The following is a 24,414-nucleotide window of genomic DNA, read 5'->3' on the forward strand; positions in this document are numbered from 1 at the left end:
TTTTTGGTAGAGACGCAAATAATTTAACTATCCCTTCCATCATCATTAACAACGATTGTATACCTATTGTTAGTGCCGCAAGAAACCTAGGAGTGATCTTGGACAACTCTTTTAGATACAGGCAACAAACTCTAAAAAGCATACGGACCGCCTATTTTAATCTTAAATTAATTTTTCCACATCGTTCGTACATCAGCGTATCTATTAAAAGAATGCTCTGCGACAGTCTAGTTTTGTCACATCTCGCCTATTGTGCGCCTTTGTACGGACCTTGTTTAACTGTAGATATGGAGCAGAGGATTCAAAGGTTGCAAAGCGCATGCTTGCGATTAATCTTTGGGATACGCAAATTCGATCATATAACGCACAAACTAGCCGATGCTAACTGGCTAAATATGAGTAATAGGAGGTATCTGCAGATGGCCTGTTTATGTCATAAAATAATAACTCAGAAATGTCCAAAATACTTATATCAAAAAATAGAATTCCGGACTGATGTACATCATCTAAACTTACGATTTAGGAATTTAATTACGCCCTCAAATCACAGAACAGCTTTGTTTGAAAGGTCATTCAGTTACACGGTCCATCGTGTTTATAACAATATACCGCTAGCATTAAAAGATTTGCCACTTTCAATATTTCGTATCAAGCTCAGAAAACTTTTATTACAAAATCAGTAAGTACCTATGCGTAGCCAAATTAAAATTTCATTATGTATAAATATGTCCCCATAATGCCTTATTTTGTTTTTCACACATTTTAGTTATTTAAATGCATTGCTCATTATCACGAATTATGGTTTGTTTTGCATTTCAAGGGTTAGGTGGAAGAGCAGTTTATACTGAACCTCCCCTTGTGGTTTGGTTTCTGAAAGTAGTAGTTATTTTCCGTTTTTTTTTCGTTTCCTTTTTTTTTTTTAAATATGATTTAAACCTTTTTTTTTGTAACTTATGATTTAATGGAAACCAAATAAAGACTATTATTATTATTATTATGTTATTTATTATTTATTGGTAGTGTTTTGGCCAAATACATTAGATTGATAGAAATTAACTTGGAAACAAAGGTGATGAATTTATCTTACTGAACACAATTGTGACAGCATTACTGTAAAAATAGCAAAATCTACTAATTTGGTTAAACCAATCAGCTCAATGCTAAACTGAAACAAGTATAAATTGTGCACAACTTTTGTGCAGATAAAGCGCATTTTTCTTACCCGAAATAGTTTTGTTTTGACATCACCAATGGATATATTTCTTGTAGATGTCTCAATCGCCCTTTGTGAGTACTCTCTTCCGACAATCAGTTCTTGAGGTATAAGGGACCCGAACACGATAAGAGGTCGAGGAGGAGGGCTATGGTTGGTAGAAATTAATTCCTTTCGTTGAGAGTATTAGAGTACCACGAAGGATACAACTAGTTCCACCCCTCCCCCTCCACCCCGTACTTTGATAAGAGGACAGAAAGCAGGGCAGTAGTTGGTACTATTGGACTATTCCCCTAGAAGTAGTTCAAAACGGTAGAAGTGGGTCCGGACGGACGGACGGACAAAACGCAAACAATAACACATTTTTTTAATTCTTAAAAAATGCGTTAAAAAACATAGCTGACTTGGAGCATTATGGCCACAGTGTCTTCATACAGTCACTGTAGATGTTATGACGTCTACGGGGTGTCAATTTTAAAATTTGCATTCGGCCATATTTTCCAAACTAAAGAAGATATTGAAAATCGCGAAAAACCGTTTCGGGGGTATCGAGGGGGAACCAGGATGACGTTGTGATTGACAACCCCCCATCTCCCTTAACCCCCACAGCCGTCTCCCCTCTTCAAAAATCCTAAATGGCAACCCAATACTTGTGACACATCGTTGGAAAGCTACTGAAAAATGCTTTCCAGTGGAACCAATAAAGTCAATATTGATTAAAGACAATTTAACAAAAATTTAATAATTAACAAAAAATTAAATGTTGACATTGAGGGATTTATGGCAAATTGGCCAAGAACTTCAACCGGAGCTGCTTCATTAAGTAATATTGATTGCTTTCTTTTTTTTATTGATAACAGATCCCGTTTCTTCGAATTTAGCGACCAAAACTTGAAGATAGGCATGGCTTAATTTTATTTTTTTTGTTAATTATTAAATTTTTGTTAAATTGTGTTAATGAATATTGACTTTGTACCACTGGAAAGCATTTTTCAATAGCTTTCCAACGATGTGTCACAAATATGGGGTTTCCATTTAGGATTTTTAAAGAGGGCGGGCTGGGGGGTTAAGGGGGTGGGGGGTTGTCACTCATAACGTCACTCTGGGTCCCCCTCGATACCCCCGAAACGGTTTTGCGCGATTTTCAATATCTTCTTTAGTTTGGAAGAACTGCAAGTTTTAAAATTGACACCCTGTATAATTACTTGTAATAATGTTGAAAAATGGTACACTTGATATAAGTACAAGGCGTTCCGTTACGCTTGTGGACGTTAAGTTCGACCACCGTTGCAGTGAGTTTTTAAAATGGCGTCGTAGTTTTGTAAATTTAATAAGAAGTGTGCGAGTTTGATCGGTAGCCAGTTCACGTCACCAGTTTTCGAAGAACAATTAACAAGAATTCAAAAAAGAGAATAACGTCAAGATCATACAAGCGCTTGAAAAGGGAATTCTTTTCGTCTGTTCCAATTGTTTAACATTAAATTTGTTTCGGTTAAATTTATAAATTTAAGTAAGTATTTTGAAAAGAATTTAGTAAAGGTGTTTGGGCTTGTTTCTAAATTTTGTCACGTGTGTTTACGAACCCAGTAAATTTAGAATCTGGTGTAATTTAGACAAGCCGACTAGGTGGTCATTTAGGACCAAAATGTGCGCAAATCTGCATTATAAAATACATGTGTCCCACATTTGATCTTAGTCGGTTGGATCGCTACGAGAGGAATGCAGAACCTCTGGACAAACGTGCGGGGTCAATAAAAGTTCACGAAATTTAGTGGTTGGGTATCAAAGTTATTTATTCTGTTTTGTTCCCGGCAGAACAAGCCTATGGGGTCGTTAGAGTACGCAGGTGCATAAGTATACATACTCTAGTATACCTTGTTTGAGCTTGTTGTAGCGAATATTCCAGAAATCCCGACGCGGCGCCATGAAAGATTACGTCAGATCCGCGAGATTACGTCACATTCGCCGTCGTTCTGACTAATCTTTCATGGCGCCTCGATATATATCGGCATTTCGGACGACGGTTGTAGCGGAGACAGTCCTAAGCGACTCTTAAAAATTTTTGGAGGCTGTAGGATCATCAATAAATGCTTCCGGTTGTGGTCGAATGTTTAGTATTATTGATAGTGAAGACGCTGTAATGGATTATTTGGGATTAATCAGAAAATATAGAAACCAAAGACCAAATAACATCTCCCACGATTACGTATTTGTTTATTGTAGAAAAGATTCAAAGCATTGGTGACTTGGGGAAAAAGAGGTTTAAACTGTTTTGAAGTTATGACAACGGTCATGCCTTCCGCCGATCTTCGGCCACGCTTCTAGCTGATTTTGGCGCTGACGTAACTGGAATACTGGTATACCTAGTCCTAAGCCTAAAACCGAAGAAAATACATTGTTATTTAATAGTTAATGTTTCATATATTCTGTACTTGATAGTCGACCAATTACAAAGAAGTGCTGTTCAGAAATTTTTTACAGCACTAGTGTTAATAAATGTGCCTTAAAACAATCTGTTGCTAACGAATTACTATAACGAATACATATTTCATGATATATTTCATAAGCACCAGCCTTTTAACGTATGACAAGTTGGACAACTGAGTTATAACTGTAATTATAATAAATTTGAATGAAAATAAAATGTTTTATGTTTGCACATTTATTTGTATATGTTACCGGCAAACTGCGAAACTAGGCATTTTGCAAAATGCCTAGGCATTTCGGTAAATGACGAATGCAATAGGCAAAGTAAGAAACGGAGCTGCAGTTCACACTTTGCCTGTCTCTCTTTAGGGATTTCGCGAAATGCCTAAATATGCAGGCAAAGTGCAAAGGCTTCGTCATTTCCCACAGATTGCGCGTAAAGCGTTGCCACTGGATGGTAAACGACGCGACGATATATCTATGTATTGCAATAGCTAATTAATTACCTCTCGATATTCCTAAAAAAAACGGAGAGTGATTCAAAGTCCCTAATAAATCTATTTCTACAGAACTGCTATTCATTAAAAAAAACACTGAATCCAATAATTCCATTAGAGGCAACCACAAATGTTACTGTTCAATGTTATTCGCAACAACAGGGCTATGCTGCCCAGTGGAGACTTTCCTCCAAATTCTTATCGATTCTTTTCAATATGTACTTTCAGCACGGAGATAATTTTTAATTGAATTATAACCGGATGGGAAAATAATTCTTTTGTAGCTTTAAGGACCGCAAGGGAATACGTCTGTCCTAATTGTTGATAGCACATACCTAATAACCAGAAATGTTGAATGACGTAAAGAAAAAGGAGACCTTTATGTTTTCCAAACTCCAAAACAATATTTTTTGGGGTCGGTCTTTTCTAACCAAATAAATTAGCAGTATTTGCAAAAGTTAATGGTCTTCAGATGCTATTTATCTTACAAAAGGTTAGATGCTATGACTTGTTGTGTAATTGAGAATTGGTCAAATTACATGGAACGACAGTAATGATAGATAAAGAAGGAAAAATTGATTGCCGAAATCCTCATATAAATTTGCAATTAAGTAATCGCGCACCCAGACGACAGACGTAAATTGCAAATAATGTTAATTGAAGCATCTCTTACACAGAGAAAAGACGTTATCCAATGCACTACCGCGCCTTAAAACATTCTTTTATGAAAAAAAAACAATACCCACAATTAACCTTCAGCTTTCTAATTGCATATTTTAAATTTTGCATTTGGGGAAATGAAGTGCGTCGATGTTGCAAAATCCACACAAATAGATATGTAATTAACGTTTGAAATTGCATATTCTAAAGATACTGATCCAACTCCTTCACCAGCAATAGTTTATCCATACCGATAACCTTTAATTTTCAATAAATGCAGATTAGAAACAAAGACACGTAAAAGTAGTAATGAATAAAACATGCTGCGTTAGACCGCGTCTGCACATCAGCATAGACAGAAATTTTAAAGAAATTCAATTTCCATTCTAGAAAGGTATAGATACAAGAAATGTCAAGGTGCATTTGCAGCATTCATCAAACTAACTTGAAGTTATTCTTTCCGTGTTTTTTAATCTGTATTTTTATCAATCTCAAGGCAAACCGGCCGTGGTCTCAAGAATGTCAAGAATTACAAAGTGACAAAGCTCTTATTTTCAATTAAGGCCGCATGAGTTAAAAATCGCGCAAGGTCGGACTGAAGCGACACAAAATGGACGGGTCGCGTTTGGCAAAAGGAGTTGTGGTGGTGACTGGTGAGGATAATTTGAGGAATCGAGAGGGGAGGTATTTTAAACTTAACACCTCATAAGATCAGTTAATTTCTTGGAAATTCGGTGGCGTACCAACTTTTAATCGTCCCATAAGGTGTCTGTATAAGTAGAGTCACCTATAGATAAAACTTCTTAGTCTAATGGTATTTTCAAGCCAGCTTTGACGATACTGCCTGGTACCAGTGTAGTGAAAGTACTTGCAGAAATCGAACCATTGGCTAAAGAACTTAATTCATACGCATGCTCATATTATAAAAAGGTCTTAGTATAAATATATTGAAAGCCGGTCACCACTTCTTAGCCAGTGCTCAAGGAGATAGTATGGCTATTAAAAAATTTTGGCTGTGTTGTTTTTTACTTCTTGGCATAGGTATGTCTACTCTTATTATTTTGTAATAGTGTTAGAACACGAATGGTAATGTACTTGCTTCAGTATCATTGAACCGTAGCTCGTAACACTCAGTCGATGGCACATAAAGACCCGTTAGAGTAAATTGTTGCTAATCGCGCGTTAAAGTCTCCTTATTACAAGAAGATTCGCTTTCTACTAAACCGGTATACCTACTTTATTTGCATATTTTACCCATATTTTTTCTGGATTTCAAAAAACTCCTTTACATTTACAAGTCATATTAACATATTATGAAAGATTAAGGTAGGGCATTTGGACGTTGTTATACAACTATTACAAGTAATTTTTGCGATTGTCAGTACTTGCATCTGCCACCTAACAGCTTTTTTGTTATAACGAAATCTTTGTATATAACTTTCCACTGACCTAAATTCACTTTTTAGCATTTGCGCAAGAGGATGATGGCTCTGAGGAGCAAACCACGGAGGAATTATGTGCGAATAGACCAGCAGATGAATACTTTAGATTACAAAGAGGTGGCGATTGCCGGGACGTAGTAAGGTAAATAAATCAACTAACGCTTTCTCTTTATTTTTTCTGTATTGGTCATTACGTGATCTTTCTAGCGACCTGTTTGCACCAATACCCGAACATTTGTTTTTTGCATCTGCAGTGCTTCATTCAATGCAAACAACTATTTCCTCATTTATTGTCACCACTTTTTTACAACTTATACTTACTGAAGAAAGGTCATTTTTTCCGCCCGTCAATTGCTAATAATAGCCACTTTCAGACCATGTAAAATCATTGTTTCTGTCAACGACTTGAATATTATCATTTCATCTATAACATATAACCAAGGTTATAACTTCTGGCTAGGAAAAGTAAAAAAGAACTCTATTATATATTTATAGAACCCCACAAGGTTAATTAGACCGCGGTAAATTGATTGCTTTTAAATGTGCAATTGGTATAATTGGTATGTGTTTAAATCTGTGGTATAATCACCACTTTTTTACGCAGAAAATCAAGGAATGCCAGAAATCGTCCCACCTTTGATGCACCACACACACAGTAGTTTAACCCACGCCAAAATTGAACAATACCGTTGCACACTTCCGTCTTTATTAATTTTCGTTTAATTTGTTATTGTTTAAGGTCAATGCACAGTTTTCTCTTTGATTTTCCATTACTACGCGGTATGTCTGACAGATGTAACCTTTTTTATCTATATATATAGGTGTGACAGAAATGCAGACAACAAAGTCAAATCCAGACTGGCATCAATTCGTTGCCCTGGGGGTCTTGCTTTTGATGTTATCCACCAAATATGTGATTGGAAGACAAATGTTAAAAATTGTGACCAATTAGAGAGTAAGTGAAAATAAGAAACAGTGCTGGTTGTATCGTTTTTTTGAGAATTGATAGTTTCGAACTTTTTTAATTGGTTTATGATGGTAGTATCGCTGCGAGCACCACTGTTTCTTGGTCGTCAACAATTACTAAACACGCACTTTTAACCATCAGGTGTACTAAATCTGGTCTAAAACAAATCACTTGTCCCAGCGGATTGGCGTTTGACATCGATAAGCAAACATGCGATTGGAAGGGTAAAGTCACGAATTGTGACAAACTGGAGAGTAAGTCGCACTATTCAAAAAGTGCGGTGATGGATTACGCAGCAGTATCGTAATACAATATAATCTGTGTAGTACCCATGCACAAATTATATTGTTTAACGGACTGGTCAGTTACTGGTATCGGGATTGAAAAAGTAGAACGACCGTAGAAAGTAGATACTAACTTAGTATTTTCGATCTGCTCTTCCCTTCTTTCTTGCTTTTTGTGTACATATACGGAATGGTGTTGGTGATTTTTTTATTTCACTAACTTAAACATTTACATGTATGTATATAATAACACTAACATATTTACTTATTCGAAACCTATTCGCTTTGTTGTGTTAACTTGACTATCGTGTTTCAAAAAACTTTATCTGTGTCTTCTTTTTTATTCTTCTAAATCTTTCTTTATATATGTTCATTCTCTATTTCTTTTTGTAAGTCTACTTTCTATAAGGAAAAGAAATTATTGCGCGGAAAGCGACGCCAATCAGTCAATAGCACAGCGTTACGCATTATGTGTATATACAGTTAACTGGAATCGTCAACGCAGTAAAGATTTAAAAAGGAGGTCACTTGTAACATTTACATCAAAATCCATGCGATTAAATTGAAAACCTCCATTTTAGATTTTTCTGTTATGCACCACCTACAATTTGCACATGGTTTGGTTACGCAAAATGCAAGGGATGAGTTTTAGCAACTAGACCTAGATGAAATGTACATACAGAACAGCTTACAACTTTTAAAAAATGTAAAGTACTTAACACTTACCATTTATAGAACCTCGAAAGATACGCCCTATACTCAGAACAGACGAACCCATCTGTCCTGATGGACGGCTATCGTGTGGGGACGGAGAGTGCATCGACAAAGAACTGTTTTGCAACGGAAAACCTGATTGTAAAGACGAATCTGACGAGAACGCATGCAGTAAGTGCAACTTTACACCTATGGCAATAATACATGTAATAATATTTATTTAACAGCTGTGGACGAAGACCCCAACCGTGCGCCCGACTGCGATACAACACAGTGCGTTCTCCCCGACTGTTTCTGTTCAGCAGACGGAACACGCATACCGGGAGGTCTGGAACCCACAAACGTACCTCAAATGGTAACAATTACATTCAACGGTGCCGTAAACGTGGACAACATCGACTTGTATGAAACTATCTTCAACGGACTACGGTTAAATCCAAATGGATGCCAAATTAGAGGAACGTTCTTTGTTTCTCACAAATATACCAACTACTCAGCCGTGCAGGATCTACATCGCAAAGGTCACGAAATCGCCGTCTTCTCACTAACACACAAAGACGATCCACAGTACTGGAGTCAAGGCACCTACGACGATTGGCTGGCCGAAATGGCTGGTGCTCGTTTGATTATTGAACGTTTCGCGAATATTTCGGACTCGTCAATCACAGGAATTCGAGCACCTTATCTCCGGGTAGGTGGAAATAAGCAGTTCGAGATGATGAGTGACCAATTCTTCCTCTACGACGCATCAATTACGGCTTCATTAGGACGCGTACCAATCTGGCCGTACACCCTCTACTTCAGAATGCCGCATAAATGTAACGGAAACGCGCACAACTGTCCAAGTCGAAGTCACCCTGTCTGGGAGATGGTCATGAATGAACTCGACAGACGTGATGATCCCACCTTCGACGAATCGCTACCAGGTTGTCACATGGTAGATTCCTGCTCGAACATCCAAACGGGAGATCAATTCGCGCGACTTTTAAGACACAATTTCTTCCGCCACTTCAACAGCAACCGTGCGCCCTTGGGTCTTCATTTCCACGCTTCGTGGTTGAAGAGTAAAAAAGAATTCAGAGATGAATTAATTAAGTTCATTGAAGAAATGTCGGCGCGTCCTGAGGTTTACTTCGTGAACATGTTACAAGTCGTTCAATGGATGCAGTCACCAACAGAAGTGAACGGACTGCGAGATTTCCAAGACTGGAAAGAGAAGTGTGATATCAAAGGACAGCCGTATTGTTCCTTACCAAACTCCTGCCCACTAACCACCAGGGAACTCCCAGGTGAAACTCTGCGTCTCTTTACGTGTATGGAATGTCCCAACAACTACCCGTGGATCTTAGATCCAACTGGGGACGGATTTTCGGTCAGAAAGTAAATTACTTCTTAGGTCTTAAAACATCGCTAGGACATTTAATTTGTTGTACATAGCTATTTTTATGTGTTAAATGACTTGACGTGTTACTATTTTTGTATTTATGAAGTTGTTTAAGTACCCATCCTATAGCTCTTAATGTAACGAAAATGATCTACCTACACGAAGTAAAGATATTGCTCAGTATATACGAAGAAGAAACGAATAAAGCTGTTTGTTAATAACGTCTCTTTATTAGGCGTATTCAAAAATCTGTTTTACTCTTCATTTCTTATCCTTATTCTTATCATAAAATTCTAAACAAGTTAATTTAAGGCCATAACCTTATTTTTTAGATTTGATGATTTAGGTAGTTTCATTGCGAACCGACATCTATCATAACAAAAAACCAAATTTGCAACTTCAGTGTATTGTATATCAAAAAGATAAATCTAAAGCCCCATTCAGATAGGTGGTAGTGCGGTGCTGTTGCCTTGTTGTGCGGTGCGGGCTGGTGCTGTCATGTTGACATTTGCTTTCACAATCACCGCAAAATTGGCCCGCCTACACAAGTATGACCAATCAGCAGCAGCAAATTTGCTTTGACAGATCGCCACGACAAATATGTTGCGCTGCTATTGGTGCTTGCTAACGGTAGTGCAGAAAGTTTGAAGTTTACATACTTTCGGCACGCGGCTGCAATTCGTCTGCACTGCACATGTCATTGTGAATTGTCATATGGATATACGTATTTCAAACTTTTATACAAAGGCACCGCACCGCAACAGCACTGCACTACCACCTATCTGAATGGGGCTTTAAACCTCTTATAAGTAAACTCACTCGAAGCTAGAAGGAAGTAACGAGATAATGCGTTTTGTGCTCCCCAGCATCTGGAGTGATTGAAATCCAGCAGAGTATACTGTGCAATTAATTGGATCGCTCTTGACGTAGCACAACTCCAAAGGATTATTATCACTATTACAATTCAAATAAACGCTATTCGAATCCGAAGTAATTATACTTATTATACAAGTCAGAGTAAAATTAGGAATTTAATTTTGCCATCCCCAATTTATCGAAAATATTTAAAAAAATATAACCCACACGTCAAATTCTCAGCATTTCACAAAATGACTAGGCATATTTTAGAAAATGCCTACGACATTATACAGGGTGTTTTTTAAGATGGGCCATACGACAATGTAAAGGCGTTGAGGTATTTAAAATGGGCCATAGGGAAATTTACATTGCATCAATTGTTTCAGTGATATCTTCCTCGCGAATCATCTGCCACAATACTGTAGACATTGTTTCTAAATCGACAAATTTATCTAAATCAGATATAAACGTATAGGGTTACAAACGGTGGTCGAATTGTTGTCCACGGTCAACCAAACAATACTCGCCACTGAATAGCTCGCATTACCACTCAGCTACTGTGTCCACTCTTGTACAAATTGTAGGTGCCTAGCTACTACATGAACACCTTTTTGAGCGGCGGAACACATGTTGCTGCTTCGTTGATGCAGTTTGAAAGATTGAGATCGAGAGCTGTCACTGAAATAAAAAAGCGCAAGGCCAAGATTTGAGAACAATTTGCGCAATGTAAATTTCCCTATGGCCCATTTTAAATAACTCAGCGCACAACGCTCTAGGTGTGTACTTTCTATGGCCCATCTTTAAAAAAAACACCCTGTATACTTTATCTACGACTAATATATATAATGTCAGTATTATACTTATTGCCATCCATTTTTCCCTTGGGGATTAATGACCAGGGAATCAAAACAAACGTCAAAAGTATAAATATCAAGCGGGTTGTGTATTGTTTGTCTATATTTTTTTTGTATTAAAATGAATAAAATCTCAAGCTATTAAATTAGTCGTAGATAAAGTAAAGTATGTTACTCGCAATAATGGCTATTATACCCACTCTCGAAATTTTACTCCCTCGTCGCTGAAGCCGGCTCAGTATTCGTAAATTTTCCTCGACAATAATAGCTATTATTATTGACTCGTGATATATTCTGCTATTTTAGTAGTATAAACCAATTTAAATTCGTAAATTTGATATTGTGTGGTAGACGTTGAAGCAATGGACGAAAAAGTTAGAGTTATCTACTTCGTATATCTGAGTACCTACTACATAATGTAATTTTTAATCTAATACCGCTATCTTTTCGTACGATTTTCATTAAAAATAGTAATGACAATGATGTTGCAGAATTATAGATATTTTTCCATAATTTATTTGTTTATATTCTAGGAAACGGCGCGGCCGCTACATATACAGGGTGTTACATATAAGTATGTAAAAAAAATTGATTGGTAGAGCGGATCAAAACAAGCCCTTTATCCAGATAAACCGAGGGTCCAACGTGTTTTTCGGGAGCCACCCTCACAAATGTGGTGAAATTTAAATTTCTTCTTTAAATTATTTCTCAGCAAAAATAAGAGTTGCAAAGACTGGTACCACGTTTTTGTTTCTTTCACTGTAAACCTAATAACAGTTCCATATAAGCGTGGAACGTTGAACGTATGAAATTGTAATTTTCTTCCAGTTTCCAGTTCTTTCGCCAGCAACAAAAAGACGAAGAAATATAAAAATTCTTGAATCAAGCGAACAAGTTTTCTCCGCCCGGAATTCCCGACGTCGAAATTCTCTGCGATGACAGTAAAAGACTATATGTTCCAGCCCAATTCCGAACGTTGATTTTCAACAAAATTCACAAGATATTTGACCCCAGCTCTAGAAAAACAACAAGTTTAATGTGTCAACAATTCATGTGGCTCAAAATGAAATCCGACATCAAGCGTTGGTGTCTCGATTGTCAACGCTCCATAATTCATCGCCACATTGTATCATCCCCAGGACAATTCCAATTGGAATCTCTACGTTTCAATCACGTACATTATGGATTTGGTCGGTCCCCTTCTTCCTACAAACTAAAGATGTAACGGAGCTTCGGTTCCGATTCCGAAAGAACGGAACGATTGATTTTGCACTTTCGATTCCGATTTCGGCTCCGACCAATTTTAACCGGAGGTTGATGAACAGGGTCGGTGCGGCCACAATCGGTGCATTCGCGTACAAATGTTTAAACCAATGAATAAAGAATACCAGGAAGGAGCATTACTCAGGTTGTATACAAGAGAGAGTGCGACGGAAGTCGGCCATTTGCAAAAGCCACTTATGACTCATTTTTGTTGTGGTTTTTGCAGTGACATATAATAATGGTTAGTTGTTGTGCCTGTGGTTGCTCCAAAACGGAAAAAAATAAAAGTTTGGGAATTACATTTCATACCAATATTGTTTTTGTATAGTACATGTAGATTTACAAATTTTTATCGGAATGTAGTTTGAGGTTAGTTAAACAAAAGTCATAGGCGGAGTAGACACATGGGGGTTTAGATTGTTTTCGTGTAAAATTCTTTATAATTGTATCCTTCTACAACTGTAAGGTAGGTACGCCACTGGAACAGGAAACTACTGTCCACCATTTGCAAAAGCCATCGCGGTCGCACGTATATTGTTGATATTCTCCTTCCTGGTATTCTTTATTCATTGGTTTAAACTTGTCGCGCGGACAACCTTCCTCACCTCTTGCCTTCTGTTGACTACCTTTTCACTTGTGGTTGTATAATTTGCTTCTTTCCGAGTCATTTTATTTGATCTATTTACATATTAGCATTGAATATCCAGAGTTGGATATTCAATGATATTAGTATTGTTTAAGATGTAACATGTCTCTTTTTTACGGTTCTGATTCCGATTTCAGTTCCGATAAACCAAATTTAAAAACTCCGATTCCGAATTCGGTTCCGATATAACCACTTCCGTTACATCCCTACTACAAACCTAGAATATACACGCAAGCCATTTCTTAAGCGGATGGATTGCAAGATGCGGAATTTGAGTCTGTTCTCTTTGCTGAAATAAACCGGACCCTTTTGGAAACGAACATCTCCGAAATACGGCATGGCGAACGGTAAAGCGAAACACCTCTATCGGACGCTACGATCAAGGGCTAAGTACAGAACCGAGCGATGTGTAGAATTGCTACCTATTATCCTTCTGGGCCTTTGCTCAACTCCGGCAGATGACTGATTTTGCACCCACATCTCTTGTCTACGGCGCAAAACTCCGCCTGCCGGGAAAATTATTTGCCAGCAATGGTCTCAATTTCCCGAGGGCCAGAACGTATCGACATATTTTCAGCCGTATTCATACTTACAAACCTCGTTAGCAATCAAATGATGGGAATTTATATTGAAATAATGTTGAAAGACTATTGCTAGCGCCATCTCTTGTTTGTATCTACCTATATAAATACTGATTATTTTCAAGTGCAAGTGCAACGGACCGAATTGTTGATGCTTGCGGGCCGGCTTTCGCCCGAGGGACGTAGTTTGGAGACTCCTGGGATAGACGATGATGCTTTAACTTATTGTCCTTATTGTGGTTGCGTTGTTCAGTCTGATTTTGCAAATATTATGCGTTAGACGGCGATTTCCGCAATCATCCTTACTGTTGGTTTCATAATGGCACAAGATCACATCAGTGTCGTAGCTAGGGTGGTCCGCACCGGGCCCCTGAAATGAAGGGGCCCTATAATTCATCCGTGTAACCGCGCGGCCGGGATAACAAAAATTATGCAACATTTTTGAAAATCTGTGGTTGATCGATAGTTTGCAGAAATACTGTAACGGAAACGCTCCAGACGTGACGTCGCCTTTGGCGCGCGATAGCGGGATTTGTATAGGAATATTCGAAACTTATCTGGTAATGACGCGAGTGTTCTCGACTTACATTGCTTGCGTGTATAAATGGTTGCGGACCGAACATCGCAGTCAGTTTTACTACCGAACGAGTTCGAGTACGGACGAAACATTGAGCGCGAAAATCTGATATAAATTGCGAAGTGTGTAATATAAATAGTGCATATAAATTGTACAGTTTTTATAGTGTTTTAGTTTTGTTTAATAAATATTGATATAAATCGAACCCGAATTTATAAATCACCTTACAATACGAATAAAATAAAGAAAGTAAATTTGTAAGTTCTGACCATTTTTAAGCTAATCAAAAATGAGCTAAAACAAGCCGGCCTTCGTAATTCATTCTGTTATGTTCTATGCTATTCATTACTTTTATGCAGTTGACAAAACCGCTGCACTGAGTGCAATGTGACTCGACGACAAAACTGTAATATTACGCACGCTTTGTTGTGACTCGTGTTTGGAGTTCGGTTACGGACGCCCGCCAGCAACTTGAGATTGTCAAACCTTGCAATTTTATCTATTGAGCGTGAAGTTACTGATTCGATTGATTTCAATTCTGTTATTGCCGATTTTGCTAATACGAAAGCACGTAAAATAAGTTTATAGAACTTAAATGTATTTTTTTTTACACAAAACGCTATAAATAAATTTCCTAAACCAAATATAGCTTATTTTTGTTTAAATGTTTCCCATTAGGTTATCACACATATTTCGTATTTCTTTGGGGGCCCAGAAATTTGGATCCGCACTGGGCCCAGAGAACCCTAGCTACGCCACTGGATCACATTTAAAATCTTGAAAGTAGGTACCTACCTTGATAACATGGCGTTTTAAACTATTCTTGCTCTTTAAAGTTTAATTACATTGATTGCAAATGAAATTTCAGTAAGCGTATTTTTTCTTTTACAACCGTAAAAACTACAGTCATTGTTTAAATGAATAAACAAAGCATCAACAATATTGGTTACTTTTGGCCACAGTTAATAAACAAAATGGCGGTCTTATACCGTCACTAATAATTACAATGTGCTGCCACCAGAGGTCCCACTGTTAAATCTGAATCGCAAATAAGCATATTTACTTCTTTACGCCTCCCATCAACTACTGACTACTGTCAAAGAGTATACGTTATATACTCTTTGCTACTGTTCAAATTCATAAGGTTAAAAGAAACGTTATACCAAATTTCTATGCTACACACGGTGGTATCAATCCCTCAGTCTATAGCCATTGTTTTTAAACAATGCTATAGCCATCCTGTTGGTTGCCTTTCGACATTTAAAATCAGTTTCACATTACAATAGTTTACTCACATCGCAATTGGTTGCACAGGATCTTGTAAAAGATATGGTACACCAATTGCATTTTGACGACTTTAGCACTACACAACAGACGTTCGTATGGTTAGATCTCATTTACCTGAACAGTCTCTATACCTACTACCTATGTGGTGGTATTGGAGCCAAGAGGTGTATTTTTTAATGTTGTTAGAATTATCCAGGCACCTTTTGAGGCACTTATGTTTTAGTTTTGAGTTGTAATAATTATTTATTATTCATTAATTTTTAACGTTACTAATAAAAGTTTAATCTTATTTGAAAATAAGGGTTTATATAGGTATATATCATGGTCACAATGGAAATGAACAGGGGACCAATAGTGCGAACAGCTTGTAGTTTGTGAAAAGGCTTTCGCAAATTTCAGCAAGATTTAGTGATTCTATACAGACCAAACGCACCTTAAGTAATATTTGGCCTAAACATCTGAACTACTCAAACACAAAAGTAGGTATATAATCCTTTATTGCTTTGTGTGTCCACTGCGTCATTTGTAGAGGCCATTTCAGATATTTGACATTAAAAGGATCATGACGTTAGAGGATCATTACTATTGAGATGGGAGAAAGGTCAAAGGTTAAACGAAAAGTAATGAATGAAGAATCTGCAGGAACCGTAACTATAGATACATCTACATCTCTGTTCCACATCAGTTAATTTTTTACCAGTATCGAGTTTAACAGGACAAGCTGTAAATCTGATTAGTATTTATCATTTTCTGTAGATGTCCACCATACGGAATATACTAGAAAGAATGTACGAGAATAGTTTACTTCCCAAGATAAATAAACTGGAGCATTGGAAACAATAATGATTCACATAATGGTTTATTAACTCTACTATATTCAGAAAATGGGGATTTTGAACCCCTTTTTGTTTGATCAGATGATCATCATCACATCATTAGTTTATTCTTATAATTAATAATAATCAATAATATATCAATAATAAATCATCATGTCTTATAAGACATAAGTGAACATAAAAATTTGACAAAATGTCTGACTACATTAGAGCAGATCAAAGATACTTAACATTGTTTTGATTAAGATGATGGAATACATAATCTAACAGCAGATATGGCACATTGTTTACTTAACACAACCACTAATGAAAGTTAGGCAAGTAATGTCGGCAACAATAACACAACCAATAAAGATAATCACACACTTTATCAAATTAGTTCACCAATTCAAGACAGGCGCGTAGGAACTATAAAAGGCCGACATACTTCAATAAACTATAAATATTTGTGTCAATTAAACGATACTCTATTTTATTCATAATTTTATTACAATACTTAAATATCAATATTATTACATGAGAAAAAGACTGTATTAATATGTAGTAATAATAAATCACAAGGCCCCAAATCAAAGAGGGTTCCTACACGCTTGACCATTATTCAATAACAAGGAGAAAACACATAATTATGAATTGTAATTATCATGCACACCTTTCTATATTAATTTAATTTACACGATTAATATTCAAGAATCAATAATATATAATATATATTTATATGTATATCGCACAATTGTAATTTTATATATATATCTTTACAAAATATAGTTTCGTTATTTAATTATTTTCTCCGTATTTTTGAATAACCTCTTCCTTAGTCACTGTATTACTATACAAGTAGCTTAAAGAAAGCATTACCATAATAAACACTGAGCAATTAAATTGCTGATTACCTTTTCATCGTTTAACATAATCAGTGTTTAATAAATGGTAACACTTTTAACAGAACTGACAGAAGGCAAAAGTCGATTATTTTACTTTCTGTCAGATAGAGCAAACAGTTTGCTGCTTGCTTTGTGATGTGACGACTTAAATAACAATCATTACTAAAATATCACAAAATTGTTGTTGATAAAATGAAAAAATAATGAGCCACTATTTACACACCTTTTTACTTAAAAACAGTTTTTGCAATAATTACAGATTTTTCGGTTAAATAATGTGGCTCAGTCGAAATATGATTTCACTCTCTTCGATTCAGATAATTTTACCAGATGTAAAAATATTTCAATAACAACAACTAGATTACGACGGGCAGCTTGTTGTGTAGATCTGAGTACAGATCGCTTATGACTCGGAGTAAAACTTTTTCACAACATAACTGGGATGTCAGTACAACAGAAATAACGAACAAGTACATTACACAAAATATAAAAATATATAATATATCAATTTTAAATAAACTACACTAATGAAATTTTGAACAACTGACTTTCCCTAAATAAATACCTATAAAACAGTAACATACAACAATAATTAAATTAAAATACATCAAACAAGTGTTAGTTTATATTCTGTCAGCAAAGCTAGCGAGCACGATAGCAACAGCTGCACTAAGCAAGGCCAAATAAGAGAGGTTCAAAAGCACTATAAAAAGCCTATTGAATATGTATCTCTAAAATTGTGCAAAGAATTTACGAAAAATTTTGGAGTAGGTAATTGAGGTGGATGTATTTTTGCTTATAAATTTTTATTTAGTTAGATGTCGAAGTAACAAATGGAAGCCACAGTTTTATCAGAGTCATTATTTTTACACCCCTCAATTATGTACTAAGAACACAAGTTTCGACATTACGAATTCATCTGAACGTTAAAGCGGAAAGGACATTTCGAAGCAAATGTAAAAAGCTGGAGAAATAATGATTCCCTTCTATCATCGCATTCGAGCTACATGACGCCAGAATTAATTATGGAATATCTGCTAAGGAACGGCTAATCACTAACTATATTAAGTATAGAATGAGAATAATCCAATTTGGGGGCATGCGTAACAATATAAAGTTATATGTTAGGGAAGTTACTCTAGGTTGTACTAACCTACATGCTACAATTACAAGACTGATTGCAAGTGTCTATTTCTATAACTTCCTACAACCTGTAATACACATGTACAAGGCACATGAAATCGGATTCGACGTTTAGGAATTTTCAGATTTGTGTGTTGTGTGTGTGTGTGTCTTCTATGCATTATAGAAATGGTTGAAGGTTCAATGTAGTTCCCTTTACTAATGTAACCTTGTACATACACATTAACAGAAAATAAATAGGAAATTTGCAAAAGGTTTGCAGGGGCACACAAATAGCGCAACCCAAGAAAGAGCTGACTTAGCAAACAATAGCGCAAGCAAAGCAGAGACCCGTGCTCTGACTCTGGAAGCTCTTAGGTTGGTATTAAAGGGAAGATTGATACTAACTTACATACTATTGTAACAAGTTGTTCATACTTAGTTCGTGTAATTTTACAAAAACTTTGTAGGCGCTATCGTAATTAATTAATAAAGTAACTATTAACGAGAATACATTAAAACTTATACTCTATTCACATTATAACATGACGGATTCTATCATTTTATACATTATTATATCTACGCATACACTCGACGTACACTCGTAATCGCATCTTACCCTTTAATACCATACACCATCAGACACTGTGGAACTTACTTAAATGCTTTTCAGGAACATTTTCGATTTAAAATACACTTGTGGCACTTAAGTTGGGAGATATCGAGTTACAATAAACCGAACATATTATTATACAACTACTCGATTTTTGACTAGACCGATTGGTAGCCCAAGGTTTAGTTACACTTTACTCCAAATAAAACCGTACAGGCACTACGCAAGTAATTTTTATAAAATATCGAATTAAAAATATTTTAGAATAGATACGTCTCATTTCTAACATTTAACGTCTTCAAAATCACAGCAAATATAAAAACAATAAAAATAGAAACATCATCACAAACATAAAACTTAAAAAAGAGATATCTCCCTCGTCGACTACTGTGACTCAATGGCCCACTGTCTGGGTTGTACCCCCGATACATTAAATACTATAAAATTAATAAATGGGGTGGCTCTGTACAAGCCCAATAACGAGTTATCCTTATCAACATTATAAACAAATTAGTACACGATACAAAAATTATTTTTGTTCCAACACAGAGCCTGGCTGATATTCTCACTCAGTATCTTATTACTTATGCTATATCAATGAAAAACTAACACATTTTTTGTCATTAAATGACTATTACAATAATTATATTATAAAGTCCTATATAAACTGACATAAATCAACAGTTTGGTGAGTGTCGTTGTGACTGCTGCAGGGTGGAGGCTAGGGCAGCCATGATGGGCGCAGGTGGCAGCGCAATGGGGATGTGATAGTATTTACAGACGGAGCGCGAACACTTACCCGTTGCAGCATCACGACATACTGCCACTCGCTGGTCCACCACTTCAACCCCATCTCCTGAAATTAAAATACAATTAGCTACACTGATTTCAAATTCGGAAATTGAAATATCAAGAGTGCTTATGCGACGGTATAGACTAACTTTTTTTTGGGCTTTATTTTTAAGTGGGCGGAGTTTCAGCCAAGGGCTGCTTAACCAGCCCAACCCACTACATGACTATACATATACAAATATTCATGCCTGAACCTGGATTCGAACCAGGGACCCTTAGTGCCGCATTTGAGATTCCACGCCACTGCGCCACACATTTAACAAGTAGCATATGTACGAAAGAGTGACAAGGTCTAAGTAGTTCCCTTGATTGACATGTCCGAAATATAATGAGACTATCAGCAACAGTTGAGTCCAATTGCGCCAGTAGCTGACGGGCGAACGAAGGTTTTTATTTTCATTTTACCAAAACTTCAGATCAAATTACCCACAACAACCACTTCTCCCATATGGGAGCATTTTAATATATCAAAACTGATGATCCTTTATATTTTATTCTGTTACGTCATAGTCAGCAAGAAGATTTTAATGGTTTGAAATAGGATCATCTTGTTCTTATAGCTTAAAATTGCTTGTCTTGGCTATCTTCCACTTGGGTACAAAAAATATACTGGTTGCATTCATATACAAGACTTTTCATTCGGGGTTACCAAAATTCCGTACAAAAAACGTATTTCACTTATAAGAATGAAACAAGTACTGTATGAAAGAGCACTTCAAATGGCTTTTTTCCATATATAACCATATTTTCATACCGAGGTTCGACCATTGAATTTATATATAACTATATATATATATATATAATTAACTATATAGTTATAAATTCAATGGTTCGACGATACTTTACAACACGTATACAAAGTGTAGAAATCTGGCCGATAAATAGGACATGGCTGATATTTGGGACGTGTACCTTAAGTGAAATAGTTTTTTTGTACTGAATTTTTGTAACCCAAAACAAGATTTCGAAATGCCCTGTATATTAAGAGGACTTTTGAGAATACACCTCTAAAGTCCAATTCTCTTCAAATAAAAATTATTTGTTTAATCGTCATATATTTTTGAGCAAATTTGATCTTCTGGTTTTTCTTTGTTAGACGCATGGGTTTCCCTTAAAAAAATAAAAGTCGTTGTACTTTAGGATCAATTTCCTAAAAATAAGCGAAATCATGCAAATTTCGTTTTCATTTTCTGTAGCTTAAACGGTCGGAAGTGGGCGGTTCTCGTTAGCACTTTCTCTTTTTAAAAAAACCAACTTGAAGTAACGAAGCATGAGCCAACTTGCAGTATAATCGTAACTCACACAAAACTAAAAATATTTTAGGAGAAAAGGGGTCAATGAATATCTACATGTACAAATTTTCAAAAATCTACTCAGTTTAGTTTCCCATATAAGAACAAATTTAGCTCGTAATTGGACACCCTGTACAATAGCAACCTAAGGACGTCTTTTTCGACTTTAAATTACATTAATTCTAATAAACTTACCATCCTGAATATGTACGAATTTACAGGCCGGCCGGTTGCAGAGGCCTCGATTAAAATCTTGGCACACCTGGAGGGTGTCCAGTAACTGCAACGTGAAATCAGTTTAATTAGTGAGATGCTTGCACAGTGACACGAAAAACTAGAAATTAATTATTAGCGTACATAAATTTTTTTTCACACGTATTGTCACACAGGAGTAAGTATTTTGGAAAAACATGTACGTCTATAATTTAAAAAATCCTGTGTTATATTACTAAAACATGCCAATTAATTGATGAATTAAAAGAATTCCAATTCTACCAATGTCGCTTAAGAAAAATTTTATAACTTCAAGCATTCTGCATAACTAATAAAATACTAATCAATACTACTTTGCTAGTACATTTTATCTTATATGTCCTATTTACATCGTAGATACACTTAAGGTATTAATTTAAAAAATATTACAATATATTTGCAAAAAAAAGCTGGACTTAACAAGTGATATAAATATGTTGAAGACCAAAACCATTAAGCAGTGTTAATAAATAGTTGGCAAATATAGCGGTGGATTTCATGCAGAATGTTTGAAGATCTAGTCATAAAATACCATATAAGTTATTTGTTAATAACTTGTACGGCATTTTAGCTATTAAAAAAAGGAGTTTAAGCACAACTACTACTCAGCGTAAAAATAACTAAACTGTTTTAAAAGCATTAATAAACATCAAAAAATTAATGCTGCAATCAGACAGTGATGATGTCAAGTTAGTATTTCAATATGCACTTTAAATATGTAAAAAGACATTTAGAATGTTAATGTTTGCATCAGCATATTACACACAGTAAGGAAGCAACTTACTTAAAATTGATATGATGAACTTGATATGATGATGCAAATTGTTAAAAATTTGTTAAATTCATCAGTTAATAAATAGAACAATTTTTTAACATGTGAGCTGTATCCACGAATTCAAAATATTTTAAGTATAAATACCATTTCGGAGGTGTTGATAACTCTAGCGCAGTACAGCAAACATGAATTTCAACATACAGTCTATACCTGTCCATGGTCATCAGTGTAGATCACAAAAGGGGCGTTTGAGGGCACAGGCGGGCCATTGTCTAGGGCCGGCGACATGCAGCGACCAGCAGTGCAGCAAGCCAACGTCATCGCAGCCAATCAGCATTACGATAACATTACGTTACAGCAGTACATATACCCACCATACACCATTACAATTGCATGTGAAGTAGACAGCGTGCGGGCATATTTTTTTACGTTATTGTATTTTAAGAATTTTAAATAATATACACAGCAGTTAATGTAAGGCGTATATCGTTATTCGTTTGTACAAAGGTAAGCGTAATTTTTTTTAAATAACGGATGTATAGTGAAGAGTGGAAGATGTGTAACACAATACAATTCATTTGCGTGGTGTTGGTGGGTAAACCCAAAACCACAAGTGGTATGCACACCATTAGTGCGCAATAACAGCAAATGTACAAAATTAAACCAAAACAGCGATTCAAAAATATAGGTATATATAGCACAAATTAAAAGTTGAAATAAAATTTTGTTAAAATAGAAACATCACGAAGACCAAACCAGAGGTAAGCATGAAACAAAAAAAAAAGCAAATTAAATTAAATCAACTGTATCTAATTCTAGTAAAACTGCAATAAATATGAATGTATCATCCTTGCTATGCGGATGCAGTACAGAAAACATACAATTTTGTAATGCATTCTGAAAATAAAAAAAACATATACCAATTGCGTACTTTATTTTTTTCAATGAAACAGATGTCTTATTTAAACATTCAAAAAGGATGGATCTTCTTAATCGAGTTTATCCAATTTTTCACAAAATTAAACGATTAAAATTAAGCAAAACTGATTTGTAAGCGTATACAGTAGGTGTTAATGTTTAGAATTAACAGAAATGCTATTTAAAGAAAGTCTGCATGCAAAGCTTCAGATGATTTGAAACTACTTATACATTAAGGGCGGAGCTGGGCCTTACTTTAAATTGTAAATATCTTATTTTACAATACAATACACTCCCTTTTGGAAGATATTACCGAACATAACCATTAATATGACATTTTATTTAATTTTTAATTTAGGGCGCACCATATTCTCAGTTGTTAAGCAGTATTTTGCCCAGCTCTGCATGACCACATATTTGATGAGGCATTAAATTACATAAACAGTTGCTTTGGAAGAATTACCACTTGAATCCTTCTGAATACAATGCTATCAAAAGTTGTATACAAAGTAAGGTACTCAAATTGTGCATATGATTCAGTCGGTACTAATTTATGTAATTTAACTTTGAAGGATGAGTGAGAAAAAAATATTGATTGTTGTATTTGAAAATAGCATGATTGGTTAGTACTTTACTGTAAAAGTACAATTTAGTAACTGTGAGTAATACTGTTTGTCTGCTGCGTAAATTGAGTTAAGTAACACAAGCCTTAGTGCGGTAGGTACTGTAAAATAACAATAAGGTATTATTAATTAATAAGAAAAGCGTTACGTGTTGAGTAATCTGCGTTTCTACATTTAGTGTATGGCTGCTTCTGTAAACATAACACCTTAGGAATAGAGAGCATTAACTTATAAAACAAAGAGTGTAAATCACAAGACAAGCGAATAATACTGCACTACCTCCACTCCAATGAAATTGTACTTACTACAAGCTAAAAAGTATCTAGCAAGATAATCAAACAAGTACATAGAAATTGTATGATTACTATATAGCCGTTAAGTTGGTCTACAACTTTCGAAGAGCACCATAGCAGTTTAAAACACAATGTTCACTTTGCATTAGTAAAAAATGGTATACAAATGCTTTACACATTTACCTACAAGAAATCCTGCGCAGTACGCATACTGCCAAACTAAATAATTATAGTAGAATGGGCAGATGCGCATTGCTCAAGTATCCAATCAGAACGGAAGCAGAAACCTGCCAAATAAAT

General features: G+C 35.7%; 2 protein-coding genes and 1 long non-coding RNA gene across 4 annotated transcripts; 2 read left to right on the plus strand and 1 right to left on the minus strand.

Annotated features, from left to right (window-relative positions):
- The first annotated feature begins 5,624 nt into the window (after positions 1–5,624).
- LOC116171326 lies at positions 5,625–9,809 on the plus strand. Of its 2 annotated transcripts, none has more exons than XM_031488100.1 (5): positions 5,625–5,838; positions 6,264–6,381; positions 7,348–7,460; positions 8,226–8,375; positions 8,432–9,809. In XM_031488100.1, exons 1-5 carry the CDS (start codon positions 5,790–5,792, stop codon positions 9,586–9,588), a joined length of 1,587 nt encoding a protein of 528 aa, XP_031343960.1. In that variant the 5' UTR covers positions 5,625–5,789; the 3' UTR covers positions 9,589–9,809. The 2 variants fall into 2 exon arrangements, with proteins under 2 accessions (XP_031343960.1, XP_031343959.1); XM_031488099.1 differs by lacking the exon at positions 7,348–7,460 and adding an exon at positions 7,061–7,194 and having other exon boundaries at positions 5,629–5,838.
- A 6,149-nt stretch (positions 9,810–15,958) lies between these two features.
- Positions 15,959–16,835, plus strand: LOC116170943. Its single transcript, XR_004145347.1, has 2 exons — positions 15,959–16,133; positions 16,196–16,835. It is a non-coding gene; the product is annotated as an uncharacterized LOC116170943 (long non-coding RNA).
- On the minus strand, positions 16,510–23,054 carry LOC116170942 (zinc finger CCCH domain-containing protein 28-like). Its single transcript, XM_031487523.1, has 3 exons — positions 22,491–23,054; positions 21,449–21,533; positions 16,510–19,965 (listed from the first exon to the last, which is right to left on the minus strand). The coding sequence occupies exons 1-3, from the start codon at positions 22,599–22,601 to the stop codon at positions 19,787–19,789; spliced, it is 375 nt and encodes a 124-aa protein (XP_031343383.1). The 5' UTR covers positions 22,602–23,054; the 3' UTR covers positions 16,510–19,786.
- Positions 23,055–24,414: the final 1,360 nt, after the last annotated feature.

This window comes from Photinus pyralis, unplaced genomic scaffold (assembly GCF_008802855.1).
Source record: "Photinus pyralis isolate 1611_PpyrPB1 unplaced genomic scaffold, Ppyr1.3 Ppyr1.4_LG5, whole genome shotgun sequence".
In the NCBI taxonomy this organism is placed as follows: domain Eukaryota; kingdom Metazoa; phylum Arthropoda; class Insecta; order Coleoptera; family Lampyridae; genus Photinus; species Photinus pyralis.

What these genes read in the sequence shown, in the direction of transcription:
- LOC116170942 (XM_031487523.1), bottom strand. Translation starts at nt 22,601, where the DNA reads ATGACGTTGGCTTGCTGCACTGCTGGTCGCTGCATGTCGCCGGCCCTA. An exon ending in ACACTGATGACCATGGACAG is followed by an intron (nt 21,534 to 22,490) that starts GTATAGACTGTA and finishes TTCACGTTGCAG; the next exon opens with TTACTGGACACCCTCCAGGT. An exon ending in ATTCGTACATATTCAGGATG is followed by an intron (nt 19,966 to 21,448) that starts GTAAGTTTATTA and finishes TTTTAATTTCAG; the next exon opens with GAGATGGGGTTGAAGTGGTG.
- LOC116171326 (XM_031488099.1), top strand. Translation starts at nt 5,790, where the DNA reads ATGGCTATTAAAAAATTTTGGCTGTGTTGTTTTTTACTTCTTGGCATA. An exon ending in TTTTTTACTTCTTGGCATAG is followed by an intron (nt 5,839 to 6,263) that starts GTATGTCTACTC and finishes TTCACTTTTTAG; the next exon opens with CATTTGCGCAAGAGGATGAT. An exon ending in GATTGCCGGGACGTAGTAAG is followed by an intron (nt 6,382 to 7,060) that starts GTAAATAAATCA and finishes CTATATATATAG; the next exon opens with GTGTGACAGAAATGCAGACA.